Source organism: Staurois parvus, unplaced genomic scaffold (assembly GCF_062004578.1).
Source record: "Staurois parvus isolate SC_StPar_1 unplaced genomic scaffold, SC_StPar_1.0 ptg000721l, whole genome shotgun sequence".
NCBI classification, from domain to species: Eukaryota; Metazoa; Chordata; class Amphibia; order Anura; family Ranidae; genus Staurois; species Staurois parvus.
In genome coordinates this window covers 331,407-349,140 of record NW_028318517.1, presented here as the reverse complement: position 1 = coordinate 349,140, position 17,734 = coordinate 331,407, and the positions used below count along the sequence as shown (strand labels likewise).

At 47.7% G+C, this 17,734-nt stretch overlaps 2 protein-coding genes across 2 annotated transcripts in view; one reads left to right on the top strand and one right to left on the bottom strand.

Annotated features, from left to right (window-relative positions):
- The window catches only part of LOC149445397 (uncharacterized), a 127,719-nt gene that overhangs the window by 54,467 nt on the left and 55,518 nt on the right, over positions 1-17,734 (bottom strand). The window lies entirely within an intron of this gene.
- On the top strand, positions 2,468-4,782 carry LOC149445398 (uncharacterized). The gene is made up of 2 exons (XM_089653866.1): positions 2,468-2,501; positions 2,735-4,782. Exons 1-2 carry the CDS (start codon positions 2,468-2,470, stop codon positions 3,724-3,726), a joined length of 1,026 nt encoding a protein of 341 aa, XP_089509992.1. The 3' UTR covers positions 3,727-4,782.

Below are 17,734 nucleotides of genomic sequence, written 5' to 3'. Positions count from 1 at the left end.
TGTGTTTGTATCTCCTAATAATGATTTTAGTGTATTTTCGGCATAAACATTGCTTTGATAAGCATTTGGGCAAATATTGCAGAGCCATAAAAATCAATAGCACCTTCTTTATATGTTACTGGTAACGTGCTTCCAGAAAATATTTGGTTTGGGGGGGTCTTTTACAAACTGAAAGCTGTAATGGAAAAATAAAAAAAAATGGAAAAATTACAAAAATGGTCCGTCGATCAGGATTTAAAAGTGAAGCGCAGTGCCTGGCAGAGAATGGGTTAGTAAATGTAAGACGTGACTGCAAAGGTGAGGAGGATTCTGGGAATATCATTTGATTTTACTACTCTCAGAATACACGGATCAGCACTGAAGCTATTGGCTGCAGCCGCTGGGGGAGTGGCTTTTATCCTGCAGCGGCCACACATGGATGGAAATGTGAGCGATCCCTGCTGAACCAGCTGAATTTCCATGGATCTATGGTCACCTTCAGTGACTTCCTCCCCTCCCCCTCATCTCCTTCATGATGGAAGTCATGCTGAGATCATCTCCCATTGGCTGAGCAATATTCTCATTTGTCTCTCAGCTCCTTCTTGCTATTCCTCGTCCTGCCTGTTGTTTCCTTGGATTGATTTTCTGTGTAGTGACCCCGGCTTGGTCTCTTGGATGCGCTATATACCTCAGCCTGAAGTGGGGCTATAATAAAATGGAGACCTGAATGGAGAGGTGAGGAGGATTCTGGGAATATCATTTGATGTGACTCTTTGTGTTCAGATGTAGAGTTTTCCTCCTGTGAAGTCTGGAGATCATATGACATCACATTGCCTCCACCTCCCTCCCTGATAGAAGAGAGAAAGAAGAAGAAGATTCTAGAAGTCACCAGAGAGATCACTGAGCTGCTGACAGGAGAGGTGAGCGGTGCCGGGAATTCTGGGACATTCTCCAGTAACAGACAAGGGATGTGTCTGGATGGTGACTGTATCATTGTGTGTGTCAGGTTCCTATAAGGTGTCAGGGTGTCACTGTCTATTTCTCCATGGAGGAGTGAGAGTATTTAGAAGGACACAAGGATCTCTACAAGGACGTCATGATGGACAATCAGCCGCCCCTCACATCACCGGGTAAGAGGAGACTTTATTGTAAAGGAGAGAGCAGTACGGAGGATCCACCTAGATCCCCCATCATCTGATAAACACATAGAAACAATGGATTCAGTCAGTGTGTGTGTTTCCTACAGATGGATCCAGTCATGGGAACCCACCAGAGAGATGTCCCCGTCCTCTGTATTCCCGGGATTCCACACAGGAAGGTCACACCATCCCTCACCATCATCAGGTAGATGATGACAATTATTGGTAGTTGTGATTTATACACAGCATGTTTGTTACAATGAATGTTTTATTATATCTTTCAGAGTGGAATCCTCGGGGATGATAATATTGATGTTAAAGAAGAGTATAAAGAGGAGGATGAGGAGTATGGAGTGATGGAGGAGTTTTCAGAAGGACACAAGGATATGATGGAGCCACCTAATACCAGGAACCCACCAGAGAGATGTCCCTGTCCTCTGTATTCCCGGGATTCCACACAGGAAGGTCACACCATCCCTCACCATTACAAGGTTGGTGGGATGGAGAGCATGGACGTGGGACAATATATGGATTGTTTATGTGACCTTATATTTTACAGATGATATTTTCTCTCATTTCCTTGATTTAGAGTGGAGATCCAATCGATATAGAATTTGAGGGTAAAGCAGAAGAAGAAGAGGCGTATGTGAGGGATGATCAGCAGTCTATGGAGGAGGATGGAATAACGGGGACATTTATAGAGGAGGTCACTCCTACAGAGATCAGCACAGGTGGGTCATGAACACTAAATCCATTCCTCCACCCATACTTGTCATGCTTCCCTTCACATTGATCCAGCACCGGGTTTTGCCTCCTGTCCGTGTTGCTCGGGTTCCTGTCTATCCCCCCTGAACCTAGGCATTATTAAGTCTTTGCACCTGTATATTAGTGTTCCAGCAACGTGTCTTCATGTGGAAGCCGCACCCCTCTGGTTCCTGTGGTGTTCACTGCTGCTTGAGTATTCCCATATTCTGTGTGCTGTTTGATCCTGTCTTTGTTCTCTGTGTTTTCCCTCTGGCTGTGCAGTTATATTCCCTTTGGTTTCTGTCCGTGGATCCCCTCATTTCCTGTTGCTGTGTGTGTCCTTCTCAGCATTGTTTCCTGTTGTTTGCCTGCAGCCCTTTCCATCTTGCTGAGTCTCTCTCTCTGCACCATTGCTCAGCATCCCTCCCTCTCCTGCACTTTACACGTGTTCCCTGCGTCCTCTCCCCCGGAGCCCCTTCCTAGGTTGCTGCAGTAGGTGACCTTGGTTCCTAGTATCCTGTGTGTACCGCGTGTCCTTCCAGCATGCTATTTGGTTGCACTGTGCCTGCACGGGTGTGTTAGAGAGCCGCAACCTGGGGGCTGCCATGCAGCACAACATCCACCCCTCCAGTGGCTCTGGTGAAGACCGGATTGTTCTTTAGATCCTGCGACTCTTGTGTGCGGTCACACTGCTCCTGCATCTGCAATGGTAGAATTGTAAGCTCCTCAGAGACCAAGCTGCCTGATGTGGGCGGAGTCCTGGTTTGGGGGAACCAATCAGCTCCTGTCTAGTAATCCTCTTTGTCTTTGTATTTTAGTCCATGGCCGGGAGATGAGGAAAACCTCCGAGGATTGTCTCACTTTGTCTCCAGACTGGAAAGTAGAAGATGAGGACATCACACAGTATAGTCCAGGAGAAAACCCGGCTCCCTCCAATGTCCATCCGGCACCACCCAGTGTAGATGGACCATCGGATTCCTCGTATCCTGAGGATCCTCAGACTGTGCGGGACCGGGCCGGCCTTCCAACAGGGAAGAGCTTCTCCTGTACTGAGTGCGGGAAATGTTTTTCAGATAAGTCTAATCTTTACAGACATAAGAAATTACACACGGGGGACAAGCCACATTCCTGTTCTGAGTGCGGGAAATGTTTTTCACAGAAGTTCCATCTTTACAGACATCATAGATCTCACACAGGAGAAAAGCCATATTCCTGTCCTGAGTGTGGGAAGAATTTTTCAGTGAAATCCAGTCTTTCCAAACATCAGAGATCTCACATGGTGGAGAAGCCATATACCTGCCCTGAGTGTGGAAAATGTTTTATAAAGAACTCCCATCTTTTCAAACATCAGAGGTCTCACATGGGCAAGAATTCCTGTCCTGAGTGTGGAAAATGTTTTGTACAAAAATCAGAACTTGTCACACATCAGAGGTTTCACATGGAAGAGAAGCCGTATTCCTGTTCTGAGTGCGGGAAGTGTTTCAGGGTTCATTCCAAACTTAAGGTGCATAAAAGATCTCACACAGGTGAGAAGCCGTATTCCTGTCCTGAGTGCGGGAAATGTTTTTCACAGAAGTCCAGTCTTAACATACATCAGAGATCCCACACCGGGGATAAGCCATTTTCTTGTTCTGAATGTGGAAAATGTTTTTCAGATAAATCCAGTCTTAAAATTCATCAGAGATTGCACACAGGTGAAATGCTGTACTCCTGTCCTAGGTGTGGAAAAGGTTTTGTACGAAAATCAGAAATTGTCACACATCAGATGTATCACACGGGGCAAAAGCCATACTCCTGTTCCAAGTGCGGGAAATGTTTTGTACGAAAAACAGTACTCGTCAAACATCAAAGGTCTCACATGTAAAAACTGTATTCCTGTTCTGAGTGTGAGAAATGTGTCTTAGAAAAATCAGAAATTGAAACACATCAGAGATCTTACACAGGGGAGAAGTCATATTCCTGTCCTGAGTGCGGGAAATGTTCCTCACTGAAGTCCTGTCTTCCTGTACATCAGTGGTCCCACACAACCCTGGAGGTGTATTAGTGCCTTGAGTGCGGGAAATGTCTTCTAGATGAATGTTGCTGGACATCCCAGCTCTCATGTGGGGAAGAAGCACACCCTGATATACACCTCAGATATACTCCATGGCTGATCTTCATCATGGAAGGAACAGTTGATAAGGAGATCAGAGGTCCCCAAAGACATGGATGAAGTGTGGGACCGGGTCGGCCATTGATAGCAGGAGAAGAATAAAAATGGAGTCCTGACCTGTGATTGGCTGAGTACATTTTGTGGTGGGAGATTTCACAAACACTTAGAGGTCTGTTTTAAAAATAAATATTTCTACCTCCTGTATACCGGACACTTCCCCCCCTTCCTGCCCAGGCTGACTGGTAACTATCAGCACTCTCACACTTTGAATGACAATTACACAGTCATGCAACATTGTACCCAAATTATATTTTTGTAATTTTTTCACACAAATAGATATTTATTTTTGTGGTAATTAAACACCACTTTTTACCATTTCTGCTTGCTTCTTGTTTTTACAAATAAATGGTCTTTCCTTATAAATGTAGACAAAGGTGTATTCTGCGCCATTTCTTGGGTACAATAACCCCAATCAGTGTCTATGATTCAGTGTGTAGGAGAGTTATAGAGTCTACAAACTATGGGATAGATGTCTGAAAATCCATCATGTCTGATGACGGCAGATCTCATTTCTGAGGATCAAAAACACCAGAACGGTACAAATTGTCAGAACTTTATCTGTGAGGAAATAATCCGTATACAATTCATGGAAACAGGCGGGATCTGGAATGAAGGAGATTCCCTACTAATTCTCACAAAGTAACCGACATCCCAGTTCTGTATTTGTGATAATTGGAAGACAAAATAAAATGCAATAATGTGCAAAAATATATATTTATTAATAATATAAATCAGTACAAAATGGGGATGAAATATAATAGGTGATGATAAATAATAAACAATACAAGATAACAGTACAATGATCTAATCCACAATAATGGGGAGAAATACAAGCCAGCAATTACTTCCAAATATTAATGAATTACATCCAACTGTCTGGAAATGTCGTGTAAGAAATCAGTAACTCAGCAACATGTGACAACAGATATACAAATCCCCCCCCCGTGATCTCTCTACAACCAGATATTCAACGCTCAACGTGTACCTTGCCATGACTTGATCTGGAATCCCATACACAGGCCAATCCAATCCGCTTACAATCTGAGATGAAGATGTAATGTTACATGAAGTAGTCTACCTTGTCATATATATACTGTATACATCCGGATAAACCATTGACTAGAAGCCAGAATCAGCTTCAGGGATATGTAAAATCAATCTTCCCCAGAGGAGTGAAATGATAATAATTTATACTGCAGGTAAAATGACGTCACATCCCCTCCTGTGCTCACCAGAACCGTTATCGGACTAAACAATGTATCTGGAGATATAAGGGGAGTACAAGTTATCTGAGGAAAATGAAAGTTCTAGTTCCCAATATGGACTGTATGGTGTCAGTGGTGTCAGCTTTCAGTGCGCTCACTTCAGGGGGTGTCTGTTTCCGTCTGTTGCCCCTTGTCTCCTGTCTTGTGAGGTCTTGTTTTGTGATGTGTGTCCTCTTCTCTGTCCGTCTCTTACTTTTATCCCTCCAAATAAACCTAGGCGGGCAAAGGTTATCTCTCCTCACAATGCACCCTGGATGCGACTTGGCATGCGATTTGCATGGCATGCAACTTGCAAATCGTATGCCAAGTTGCACCCTATTGCCTGCTAATAGAGCGGTCACATGGGTGCGTTTCCGACACTGATTTATACAGTAGTACATGTACTACTTTTGTGACGATTTGCATAGATATCTGTGTCAGATGTCTTGTAAATCGCAAGAATCGGCATCTTCACTGTACGTCGCACAATTTCTAAATCGGCTTTGATGTGACCGCGGTGTAAGGCCTTTTTATGTTTGATTTCCTGAGTGTTTTTCCGATTTATGGGAAATGCCGCATACTAGCAAAAGTGAATTGACATTTTCAGTATTGCATGCGAGATGTGGTCATGTGACTGCCTTAACTCATGCGATAATCTGGAGTGAATTGTGCCCATAGGGCCAAGAAATATTGCCAATAGGGTTCCCTTTCACATTCCTGTTCAATGTTCTGTTGTATGCTGCACAGGTACACTTCACTGTGGCTTTCTTTCTGACTCTTATTTGTGGGGCCTGTATACCAAGGGTTACCGCAGGTGGGAAGAGGATTCTTCAGGTGCAAACACTTTCTCTGACCCAATGAATGACAGTGGTGGGTGTGGCCTACCTTATATAAAGAGATGCAGTAGTGGCTGATTTTGCCTTGTACAGGCACAATATTTTCTGCAAGTCCTTGTCTGTGGTGGTTTGGGGAGGAAGAGATATTGTGGTGAATTGCCCCAGGCCACACTCACGCTGTGTTTGGGGGGAAGAGATATTGTGGTGAATTGCCCCAGGCCATACTCACGCTGTGTTTGGGGGGGAGGAAGAGATATTGTGGTGAATAGCCCCAGGCCACACTCACGCTGTGTTGGGGGGAGATATTGTGGTGAATTGCCCCAGGCCACACTCACACTGTGTTTTGATGTGGGCTGTAAATGTTTTGCATGTTCTTCCTTCTAAGGTGTTTGTGTGTTATTGTACAATGATTGTGTTTATTATCTTTGCATTGTAATCCTAACACATGTCCATTGCTCTGCTCTTCCACTTTGCTTTATTTAGACTGAAATACATGGTGAGAAATGTATGTGTGGGGGATTTGGGGAGGTGGGAGGTGTTTTATTTTGGCAAGTATGTATTTTTATATTGATATTTCGATCTGCAGCTTGTTTTGTGGATAAGCCTAAGTGATATTAACCGTTTGTTTCCTGCTGTAACCTGTGAAAGCACAGTTCATTATAAGTATAATCTTTTAGATTGTAAGCTCTTATGAGCAGGACCCTTCTATTTTAGCAACATCAAGCCTGCTTTTTTTTTTTTTCACACCAAGATATTGAATGTAGCTTTATGTTGCTGTCCAAATAAATGTGGAATGTGTATTTGATCAATAAACATTTGTACTATGTATTTTTTGGGGGGATTATTTCATGTTCTAGTTGAATGTTGCACAGTGGCTAAATGGTTAGCACTTCCACCTGGCAGTACTAGGGTCATTGGTTCGAATCCCAGCCATGGCACCTCCTGCCTGGAGTTTGCATGTTCTCCCTGTGCCTCTGTTTCCTCCAGGTACTCCGGTTTCCTCCCACACTCTAAAGACATGCTGGTAGGTTAATTGGATCCTGTCAAAATTGGCCCTAGTATATGTATGAATGTAAGTTTGGGCTCTTAGTACCCCCCTTGAGGGTTAGGGACTGATGTGAATTTACCACATCTATATGTAATGCGCTGCGTAAATTGACAGCGCTATATAAGTATCTGACATGTACTAGCACCCCTAACACTTATTTTTGCTAGCTATATAATATGCCCAAATTTTCCTTGTTAGAGCGCACATGTGCAAGTGTCAGGGCTCCCAGGTATGACCAGAGGTGTGTGACTGATGCAGGGAAACGCAGACCTCAGATATGTGATAAACAATACAATTTATTAACACTAACAATACAAACATAAACGCAGTGCAATACTAAACATAATACAGTGCAAACAAACCAAACCAAACCACCCACAGATAACAGTACATACAAGCAAGCGTCGTCAGGCAGGCCGGGTCCATATCAATTGGGCAGGTAGGTACAGGGGGAGCAAGCAGAGAATGGTCGGGGTCACAGGCCAGGTTCAGCAGGTAGCAAGCAGCGTAGTACAGAGGGTCAGGCAGAGGGACAGAAACAGGATGCAGGACAGATACAGGGCCCAGGACAAACACAACACCAAGGCAGAGTCTGTGGGTCTGGCCATCCCTTAAATACCCCAGCATCATCAGTTCCAGGTGTTAGCTGGCTGAAAGGTTGAGTCTCTGATTGCTGGGAGCACCCGCTGGCCAGCCCTGGTACTGCAGATCAAAAGGCAGGTGAGTCCAACCATTGCTGGCCAGTCCATTCCTAACAGTACCCCCCCCAAGGAGCGGCCTCAGGACGCTCCAAACAGTCCTAGCTGGGCAAAATGTTCCACCGCCCGGGTCTGGTAACTGGCGGGATATCAAAGACTGGCACACCGGGCAGGACTCCGGGCAGCGGCACACCGGGCTGGACTCCGGGCAGAGGCACACCGGGCTGGACTCCGGGCAGAGGCACATCGAGCAGAGGCACACCGGGCAGAGGCACATCGAGCAGAGGCACACCGGGCAGAGGCACACCGGGCAGAGGCACATCAGGCAGAGGCACATCGGGCAGGACTCCGGGCAGAGGCACATCGGGCAGGACTCCGGGCAGAGGCACATCGAGCAGAGGCACACCGGGCAGAGGCACACCAGGCAGAGGCACATCGGGCAGAGGCACATCGGGCAGGACTCCGGGCAGAGGCACATCGGGCAGGACTCCGGGCAGAGGCACATCGGGCAGGACTCCGGGCAGAGGCACATCGGGCAGGACTCCGGGCAGAGGCACATCGGATTACCAGGCGAAGCAGCAGGCAGCGGGCCACCAGGCGGAGCAGCAGGCACCGGGCCCCCGGGCGGAGCAGCAGGCACCGGGCCCCCGGGCGGGGCGACATGCATCGGGCCCCCGGGCAGAGCAGCAGGCACCGGGCCCCCGGGCGGATCAGCAGGCACCGGGCCCCCGGGCGGGGTGACCGGGCCCCCGGGCGGGGCAGCAGGCACCGGGCCCCCGGGCGGAGAAGCAGGCACCGGGCCCCCGGGCAGAGCAGCAGGCACCGGGCCCCCGGGCGGAGCAGCAGGCACCGGGCCCCCGGGTGGGGCGACAGGTCTCGGGCCCTCAGGCGGAGCGGCGGGCGCCGGACCCCCAAGAGGAGCGACAGGTCTCAGGCCATCAGGCGGAGCGGCGGGCGCCGGACCCCCAGATGGAGCGACAGGTCTCGGGCCCTCAGGCGGAGCGGCGGGCGCCGGACCCCCAGGTGGAGCGACAGGTCTCGGGCCCTCAGGCGGAGCGGCGGGCGCCGGACCCCCAGGTGGAGCGACAGGTCTCGGGCCCTCAGGCGGAGCGGCGGGCGCCGGACCCCCAGGCGGAGCGACAGGTCTCGGGCCCTCAGGCGGAGCGGCGGGCGCCGGACCCCCAGGAGGAGCGACAGGTCTCGGGCCCTCAAGCGGAGCGGCGGGCGCCGGACCCCCAGGCGGAGCGACAGGTCTCGGACCCTCAGGCGGAGTGGCGGGCACCGGACCCCCAGGCGTAACGACAGGTCTCAGGCCCCCAGGCGGGGCGGCGGGCACCGAGTCACCAGGCACAACCGTGGGCTCCGAGTCAACTGGGATGACCGCTGGCACTGGGTCAGACATTGGATCGTCTGGCTGGACAGCGGGCATCGGGTCACCAGGCATCAGGTCATTTGGCTCGACAGTGGGCACCGCGTCATCTGGCAAGGCAGTGGGCTCCGAGTCAACTGGTATGACCGCGGGCACTGAGTCAGACATTGGATCGTCTGGCTGGACAGCGGGCACTGGGTCACCAGGCATCAGGTCATTTGGCTCGACAGCGGGCACCGCGTCATCTGGCAAGGCAGTGGGCTCCGAGTCAACAGGCACGACAGTGAGCACCGGGTCATCAGGTACCGGATTGTCTGGCTCGACAGCGGGCATCGGGTCACCAGGTATGACAGCGGGCACTGGGTCACCAGGCATCAGGTCATTTGGCTCGACAGCGGGCACCGGATCAGGTACCGGATCATCTGGATCAACAGCGGGCATCGAGTCAACTGGCCTAATAGGATCGTCAGGCTGGATCAGTTCATCATGCTGGGTAGAGGCATCAGGCTGAATGCCGGCGTCCGGCTGAGTAGAGGCTTCAGGCCGAGTAGAGGCTTCAGGCCGAGTAGAGGCATCAGGCCCAGTAGAGGCTTCAGGCCGAGTAGAGGCATCAGGCCGAGTAGAGGCTTCAGGCCGAGTAGAGGCATCAGGCCGAGTAGAGGCATCAGGCCGAGTAGAGGCTTCAGGCCGAGTAGAGGCATCAGGCCGAGTAGAGGCTTCAGGCCGAGTAGAGGCATCAGGCCGAGTAGAGGCTTCAGGCCGAGTAGAGGCATCAGGCCGAGTAGAGGCTTCAGGCCGAGTAGAGGCTTCAGGCCGAGTAGAGGCATCAGGCCGAGTAGAGGCTTCAGGCCGAGTAGAGGCATCAGGCTGAAGAGAGGCATCAGGCTGCATACAGGCATCAGGCTGAAGAGAGGCATCAGGCTGTGTACCGGCATCAGGCTGAAGAGAGGCATCAGGCTGAGTAGAGGCATCAGGCTGAGTAGAGGCTTCAGGCTGAGTAGAGGCATCAGGCTGAGTAGAGGCATCAGGCTGAGTAGAGGCATCAGGCTGAGTAGAGGCTTCAGGCTGAGTAGAGGCTTCAGGCTGAACCACGGAAGGCAGGCTCACCGGTTTGGATACTGGCAGGATGGTATTGGTTGGAAAGAATTTTCGCTTTTTTCTGGTTTTAACTACTGGAGCACTGCAAGTAAACGCAGGTCTGCAAACGAATGGAGCAGCTGGAGACAGAGAAGAGCTGGAGGATGGAACAGGAGAGGGAGCGGTTGCTACAGAGGGCTCTTTTACAGGGTTAAAGGCAGGATAGGTGCAGCGAGTGGGAACAGGGTACTGACATGCGGTAGATAGCAGGGCAGGAGGAGCTGTTGGGAATGCAGGAATAGAGTTTTGAGGAAATAGATTAGAAGCAGGACTGGGTCTTTGTAAGCTGACTGAGGCTGGGTGCAACAAGTCTGTCCATGTCTGCAGTATGGGTTGAACAAAGCTGAGCTTACACAAAGCCTGTCTGGTCAATGACTGCACTGCGTTTATACAATCTCTTAGTGTCTGTGGTGAACATGTGGAATAACGCTCCAGAAAGTAACCCACATCATCCTCTAATAACCACACCAGGGACTCTACCTGGTCTGCACTAAATGGTGGCAAAAATTCATCCCTGCATTCGGGGGAACCAGATGAAACCAACTCAGCACAAACCTCAATCAAAGGCTGCACCTCAGAGAACTCTGTGCCCTGATCTACTAGAACATGAGCGAGCCGTATACATTCTAGCAGTTCATCCCGGGTATACTCCTTCAGAGTTTGATAAGCATACTCCCTGTCATCAAACACTAGCAGATATAAATATTCAACCTCATCAAGATCCATCCTTCCCATCAACAATCCAAGATGGCTTCCCTGTGCAGCCACTTCTGGTCAGGATTGGCCTTGGTGTAATGTCAGGGCTCCCAGGTATGACCAGAGGTGTGTGACTGATGCAGGGAAACGCAGACTTCAGATATGTGATAAACAATACAATTTATTAACACTAACCATACAAACATAAACGCAGTGCAATACTAAACATAATACAGTGCAAACAAACCAAACCAAACCACCCACAGATAACAGTACATACAAGCAAGCGTCGTCAGGCAGGCCGGGTCAATATCAATTGGGCAGGTAGGTACAGGGGGAGCAAGCAGAGAATGGTCGGGGTCACAGGCCAGGTTCAGCAGGTAGCAAGCAGCGTAGTACAGAGGGTCAGGCAGAGGGACAGAAACAGGATGCAGGACAGATACAGGGCCCAGGACAAACACAACACCAAGGCAGAGTCTGTGGGTCTGGCCATCCCTTAAATACCCCAGCATCATCAGTTCCAGGTGTTAGCTGGCTGAAAGGTTGAGTCTCTGATTGCTGGGAGCACCCGCTGGCCAGCCCTGGTACTGCAGATCAAAAGGCAGGTGAGTCCCACCATTGCTGGCCAGTCCATTCCTAACAGCAAGTATGTCCAAAATAACAAACCAAAAGCCCCCTATTGCACCACAAGACCATGTTATATACCAATGAATAGGTCGTGTTCAATGTGCAGCTAGCTATTCTTTTTCTACAATCCTCTTAACAGTAATAAATTGGGCCCCCAATTTATGTTGACTTTGGGCCTTTACCAGCAAATATATATTCGCCAATGTCATATACACAGTATAGCTGCAAGCATACATTCACCAATGTCATATACACAGTATAGCTGCAAGCATACATTCACCAATGTCATATACACAGTATAGCTGCAAGCATACATTCACCAATGTCATATACACAGTATAGCTGCAAGCATACATTCACCAATGTCATATACACAGTAGAGCTGCAAGCATACATTCACCAATGTCATATACACAGTAGAGCTGCAAGCATACATTCACCAATGTCATATACACAGTATAGCTGCAAGCATACATTCACCAATGCCAAATCTACAATAGAACTACAAACATATATTTGTGAATGTCATATACACAATGGAGCCGCATGTAAAATTGCTATGGTGCACAAATAAACGCCAAGACGGCTGTTGGAGGAGGCGCTAGAGCAGCTGTCATACCGGAAATACGTCATGACGTTGGCGGAAGGATGTTTGCACACACCCAGAAGTGTGAGTGGATGGGAGTGTAGTTAGGAGAGTTTAGTGGTCATTTACAAGTCTATTTTTTAGTTTTGTGAATTGTTCTTTTGTGGAATTCCAGACCACATCTGGACATGGCGAGATCGCTGTTCTCCACCGAGGAGCTGATCCTCATTTGCTGGGGAAACATTACTAATAATTTTTGTATTTTCAGTTGAAAACATGTCCAATTCCTAGATCCATTGAGGTACATAGCAGAGGTTCAAGGTTCTTCCTAACTATACAGGTGGCACAGACACAAGCATACACCCAGGGCCACTGTTAGATATCACGGGGCCCCGTAGAGCATACCTGACAGCCCCCCACCACCAGAGAAAATATCCAAATTATATTTATGGTAAAAATACACTAAAAACATTATTATTGGACATAATCCCAACCATATTCCTGTGAAATCTAAATGATAAAACTGTACTGGGTTCATAAATAAAGCTGTGTGTGTAATTGAGGTTTTGGTGCTCATGGGTGCTGTGGCCTGTAGAGTGGGAATCAGTGGTTTGTTTTTGTGGCTGTCGCCGTTTGCAGGTAACCTATGTTACACTATGGAATAGCTGCAGGTCATAATTTGACAAGCATATGGGTGCAGGTGTACAGCCCTGAACACAGACAGTGAGCATTCAGGGCCACTTCCCCACGCCTTCACACCTGTCAGATGACAACCTGTGTTCATACAGCTGCTGTGTCCCCATAGTGTAACAGGTGGCTCCACCCACATAAACAACCCCCTCATTCATGCAGTACAGGCCAGAGGACCTATGTGAATGGGGCATTTTTTACTTTTTTTTTTTTCCTCAGCTCGTTAATTTCAATGGGCCGCCTAATGTGTGGGAACATGCAAAAATTCTGCAGGCATGTTATTGTAAACGTGTGTTGGACCTAACCGCGCACATCTGCAAAGGGCATTGCATTTCTTTGCTGTGCTGGAAAATGTGTGTTCTTGCATGCGTTTCTGCACCACCAATGGTGTGAACAAGTCCTAAGGGTCAGTTCACACTATAGAAACAGTCTAGATGTGTTCCTGATGGGTTTTTTTCATGTCCTTTTGGCATGCATATTTAGTGTGTTCCAGTACATTTTGGATGTGTTTTGGACACGTTGCATTGCATTTTTGTATCCCTTCCAGTTAGTTTTTTCTATTTTCTTTGTATTCAATGTAGTTAGGGACATGTGCGCTTTAGTACTTTCAAGGACGTTTCAATGTGTTCCAGTACAGTTCTGTGCAGAAACAATGCAGCGTGGTCAACTTTGTTTACAGCACCTGCAATGCATTGAAAATGCAAGCGCTGATGTGAACTATGACATTGACAACCACATAACCTTCTTTCTGTGTGTTTGTGATGCCGAAAAAGCAACTGAAACACATGTAGTGTGAACTGGCCCTAAAGGTTATTATAGGTCAGGGAACGGGACTGACCAGGAATTGTGAAATCAATCAGACTAGTGGTGAGATACAATCAGCAATTGTATAATAATGTGAGATCTGAGCTGGAGGTGATAGGAAATGAGACACATTCACTTGATCAGTAAATAGTTAAAAAGAATGGGGCAGTGTTCCATAGATTTGCATATGGGACAGGTGATGATGGGGTGGGGGAGGGGGTCAAGTTGTATAAGGAGACAGATTTAAAAGAAGAGAAAAAAGTTACAATGAAAAGGTGTTTAGTGTGAATGTTTTATTTCTTTGGGGGGATCCAAAACTCAGGATGAGGCCAACCAATGGAGACAAGTAAGGGGGAGGGGAAGCCTTCTACATACATTATATGTGCATATGTGTAAGCAGTTTAGAAACTGACCTTCAGGGACGCTGGCCTCTGCATCCAGAAGGGGCTGGAGCTCCCCCATAGCACCCCGGGCATTCTGAGGTACAAATACGTGAAGAGTAAAAAAAAGACACAAGTAAAGATGCGAGCCCTGACATTCAAGAAACACATGGATGTTAAACAGTCACATAGTACAGGCCCTGGTAGTAAGTCCTAGCCCTAACCAACATAGCAAAGTCCTCTTTCAGTTTGGGTTACTAAACTAGATGACCAGAACCAGAAGGGCTTAAGGCCAATTTCATTTGGCCACTTGTTGGCACCCACACTGCAGCAAGCTGCTCATATCCTACAATGCTGACATAGTCTCTGGCTGTCCATTGATGATCATCATGTGAAGTGAAAAAATGCTGCGCTACATGAAACAATGGCACAATCCTTATATAACCAAAAAACAAAGTGAAAAAATAAAATATATATATATAAAATTAAGAATATTTTTAAGCATGAATCAAACAAAAGTCATTCAAAAAAATGAAGTTCAATCAATAAAGTGTTCAGTGAACCCTCCTTTGGATAACTAAAAATATATGAATCTGTCATCAATTCCCGTGAAGAGACATCCTCCACCATATATCTGCTCACCATCCTCCACCATGTATCTGCTCACCATCCTCCACCATGTATCTGCTCACCATCCTCCACCATGTATCTGCTCACCACCCTCCACCATGTATCTGCTCACCACCCTCCACCATGTATCTGCTCACCACCCTCCACCATGTATCTGCTCACCACCCTCCACCATGTATCTGCTCACCATCCTCTACCATGTATCTGCTCACCATCCTCCACCATGTATCTGCTCACCATCCTCCACCATGTATCTGCTCACCATCCTCCACCATGTATCTGCTGACCATCCTCCACCATATATCTGCTCACCTCACGCAGTGTGACCACACATTATACAATGTTACCGTCTAACTGCACTTTTGGTCCCATATGGACTCAGAAGATCAGCTTGCTGAATGAAGACTCCAAAGTAATCTCCCTCCTGATAAGCGTCTTTGTATCAGCCGTATTCCTCATTAATAAGAACTCCACATGGTGCTTTATCCTTTTATACTTTTATTCATCAATTACACATAAGAAATGCTCTCACGTTCCGGAGGTGTATATTGCACCATGTATGATGAACATCCAGTGATGTACTGATCAGACACAAGGTGGCAGTATCACCTCAGCAGCAGAGTCCTGCACATGCTCAGAACAGACACCATCCCTCATGTGATGCAAGGCAAAGCACGGGGCCCCTTAATGAATGCTATTGCCTGCTGTAATGTCATTCCGAGAACCGTTTGTAGAGTACTATAACCGCTGTCCCAATGAATGGCAACGTCATGACGTCATCCGCACACTCCTCCCCGATGGATGGTGTCTGTTCTGAGCATGTGCAGGACTCTGCTGCTGAGATGATGCTGCCACCTTGTGTCTGATCAGTACATCACTGGATCTTCATCATACATGGTGCAATATACACCTCCGGAACGTGAGGGCATTTCCTAGAAAACCGGTCTCAGAGGAACAATTTACAGATCATTGGCCTCCCAGAATATAAAAGCAAGCTCACTATTGAACCTCTGTGTTGTCCGCATACCCGAGGCTTTAGGCTTACGTAACAATTGTGTGGTGGAACGAGCTCATAGACTGGGCTCTTCGGCTGAATCCCGCAAAATTCCTTGTCACATCAAATACTTGAATTATGCGGATAAAGCACTCATCCAGCATTTCAGGAAACAACGCTCCCTGCTACTCAATGGTTACAAGCTCCTCATTTTAGCGGACTATTCCATGGAAGTTTCTAGTAAATGTTGTGAGTTTCAGAACTAATGCTTTGCTCTAATCCAAAAGGGGATAAGATTCACCCTGGCCTACTCAGCATCTGCAGACCCCCGACAGTGACCAACCAGTCTTTAAAACAGCAATGAAAGTAGAAGATTTTCTTCAGTCATTGCCTAAATCCATGGGAGGAGTCGCAACCACGTCCTCTGGGCTCCACTCTCCTAGGTCCAGGGAGCAGAGCAGCCCCAGGAAAGACCCTCCTAAGAGGCCCCATTATTCTAACAACTTTGCTCCATCAAGAGCTCACTGATTTTATTCATGGGTCTCCCCAAAGGATCCTTTTGTGGATAAGTATTTGGACTTCACTTACCATGCCACTTGATGCTTTCACTCTTTTCCAGTCTCCTGGTGCAATGTGGGGTGACAACTATTTACCTTCCTGCTGTCACATGGTCACATTGTCTGCATCGTATCTTTCTCGGTGGGAGGAAGCTATACCAAGGTAAATAATATACCAGCAGGTCAGGGATTTGATAAGCAGAGGCGTGGAGTGCTCGTATGGAAAAAACTGAAGTCCATGCACTATGGTGGTTGCAGTTTTTTTCCATTTTGTTATTTAATAATGATTACTTTGTGTTTTTTCTTGTTCACTTCACCGCCTGAAGCTTTTCAAAGTAATTATAGGAGCCATATCCCTTTCTACAGCTCATCATATGCAGCTACGCTCCCCTGCTAAACAATTACAAATGCTGAGGCACTTGAAGTGGTTGTGAACGGGTCCGGCACTCCGGCAGGAGACACACTTACAAGCAGCAGACTTTCATAGAATGGAAAGGTTGTGGGTGGCTCAGGCGCTAGGTTGGGCAGTAGTAGGATGGAAGGCAAGGGTGCTCATTTTAATCCATAAAAACCTGACATAAGAATTCATTATTATTATTATTATACAGGATTTATGGCACCAACAGTTTGCTCAACGCTTTACAATATAACAGGAGACAATACAGCAACAATACAGTTCAATACAAGAGGGTTGGAGCTTACAATCTAAGGGGGAGGGGCTAGTGGTACAAAAAGGTAATAACTGTGGGGGATGGACTGGTAGAAGGAACAGAAGATTCCATTATTAGCTGAAGGCAGGAGACTTCCCTGAAGAGAAAGGTTTTCAGAGATTGCCGAAAAATGGAAATCGCTTAAAAGTGGGCAGAGTAGACGATAGTCAGATAGATTGGGGTAGAGCGTTCCAGAGGATGGGGGAGGCTGTGGAGAAGTCCTGGAGATGAGCATGGGAGGAGGAGACAAGGGAACTAGAGAGCAGGAAGTTGGGGGAGGAGCAACCAGGACAGTTTGGGTGATATTTGGAGACAAGATTGGTGATGTAATTTGGGGCAGAGTTATAAATGGCTTTATATGTGATTGTTAATGTTTTGAATTTTATTCATTGGGCAATGGGAAGCCAGTGGAGGGATTGGCAGAGAGGGGTGGAGGACACTGAATGGAGGCCAGTGGAGGGATTGGCAGAGAGGGGTGGAGGACACTGAATGGAGGCCAGTGGAGGGATTAGCAGAGAGGGGTGGAGGACACTGAATGGAGGCCAGTGGAGGGATTGGCAGAGAGGGGTGGAGGACACTGAGTGGAAGCCAATGGAGTGATTGGCAGAGAGGGGTGGAGGACACTGAGTGGAAGGCAATGGAGGGATTGGCAGA

Excerpts from the sequence above, each read along its gene's own strand:
- LOC149445398 (XM_089653866.1), top strand. The coding sequence starts at position 2,468 with ATGCAGCACAACATCCACCCCTCCAGTGGCTCTG. Across the intron at positions 2,502-2,734 it reads CCACCCCTCCAGTGGCTCTG|ACTGGAAAGTAGAAGATGAG; the intron begins GTGAAGACCGGA and ends CTTTGTCTCCAG.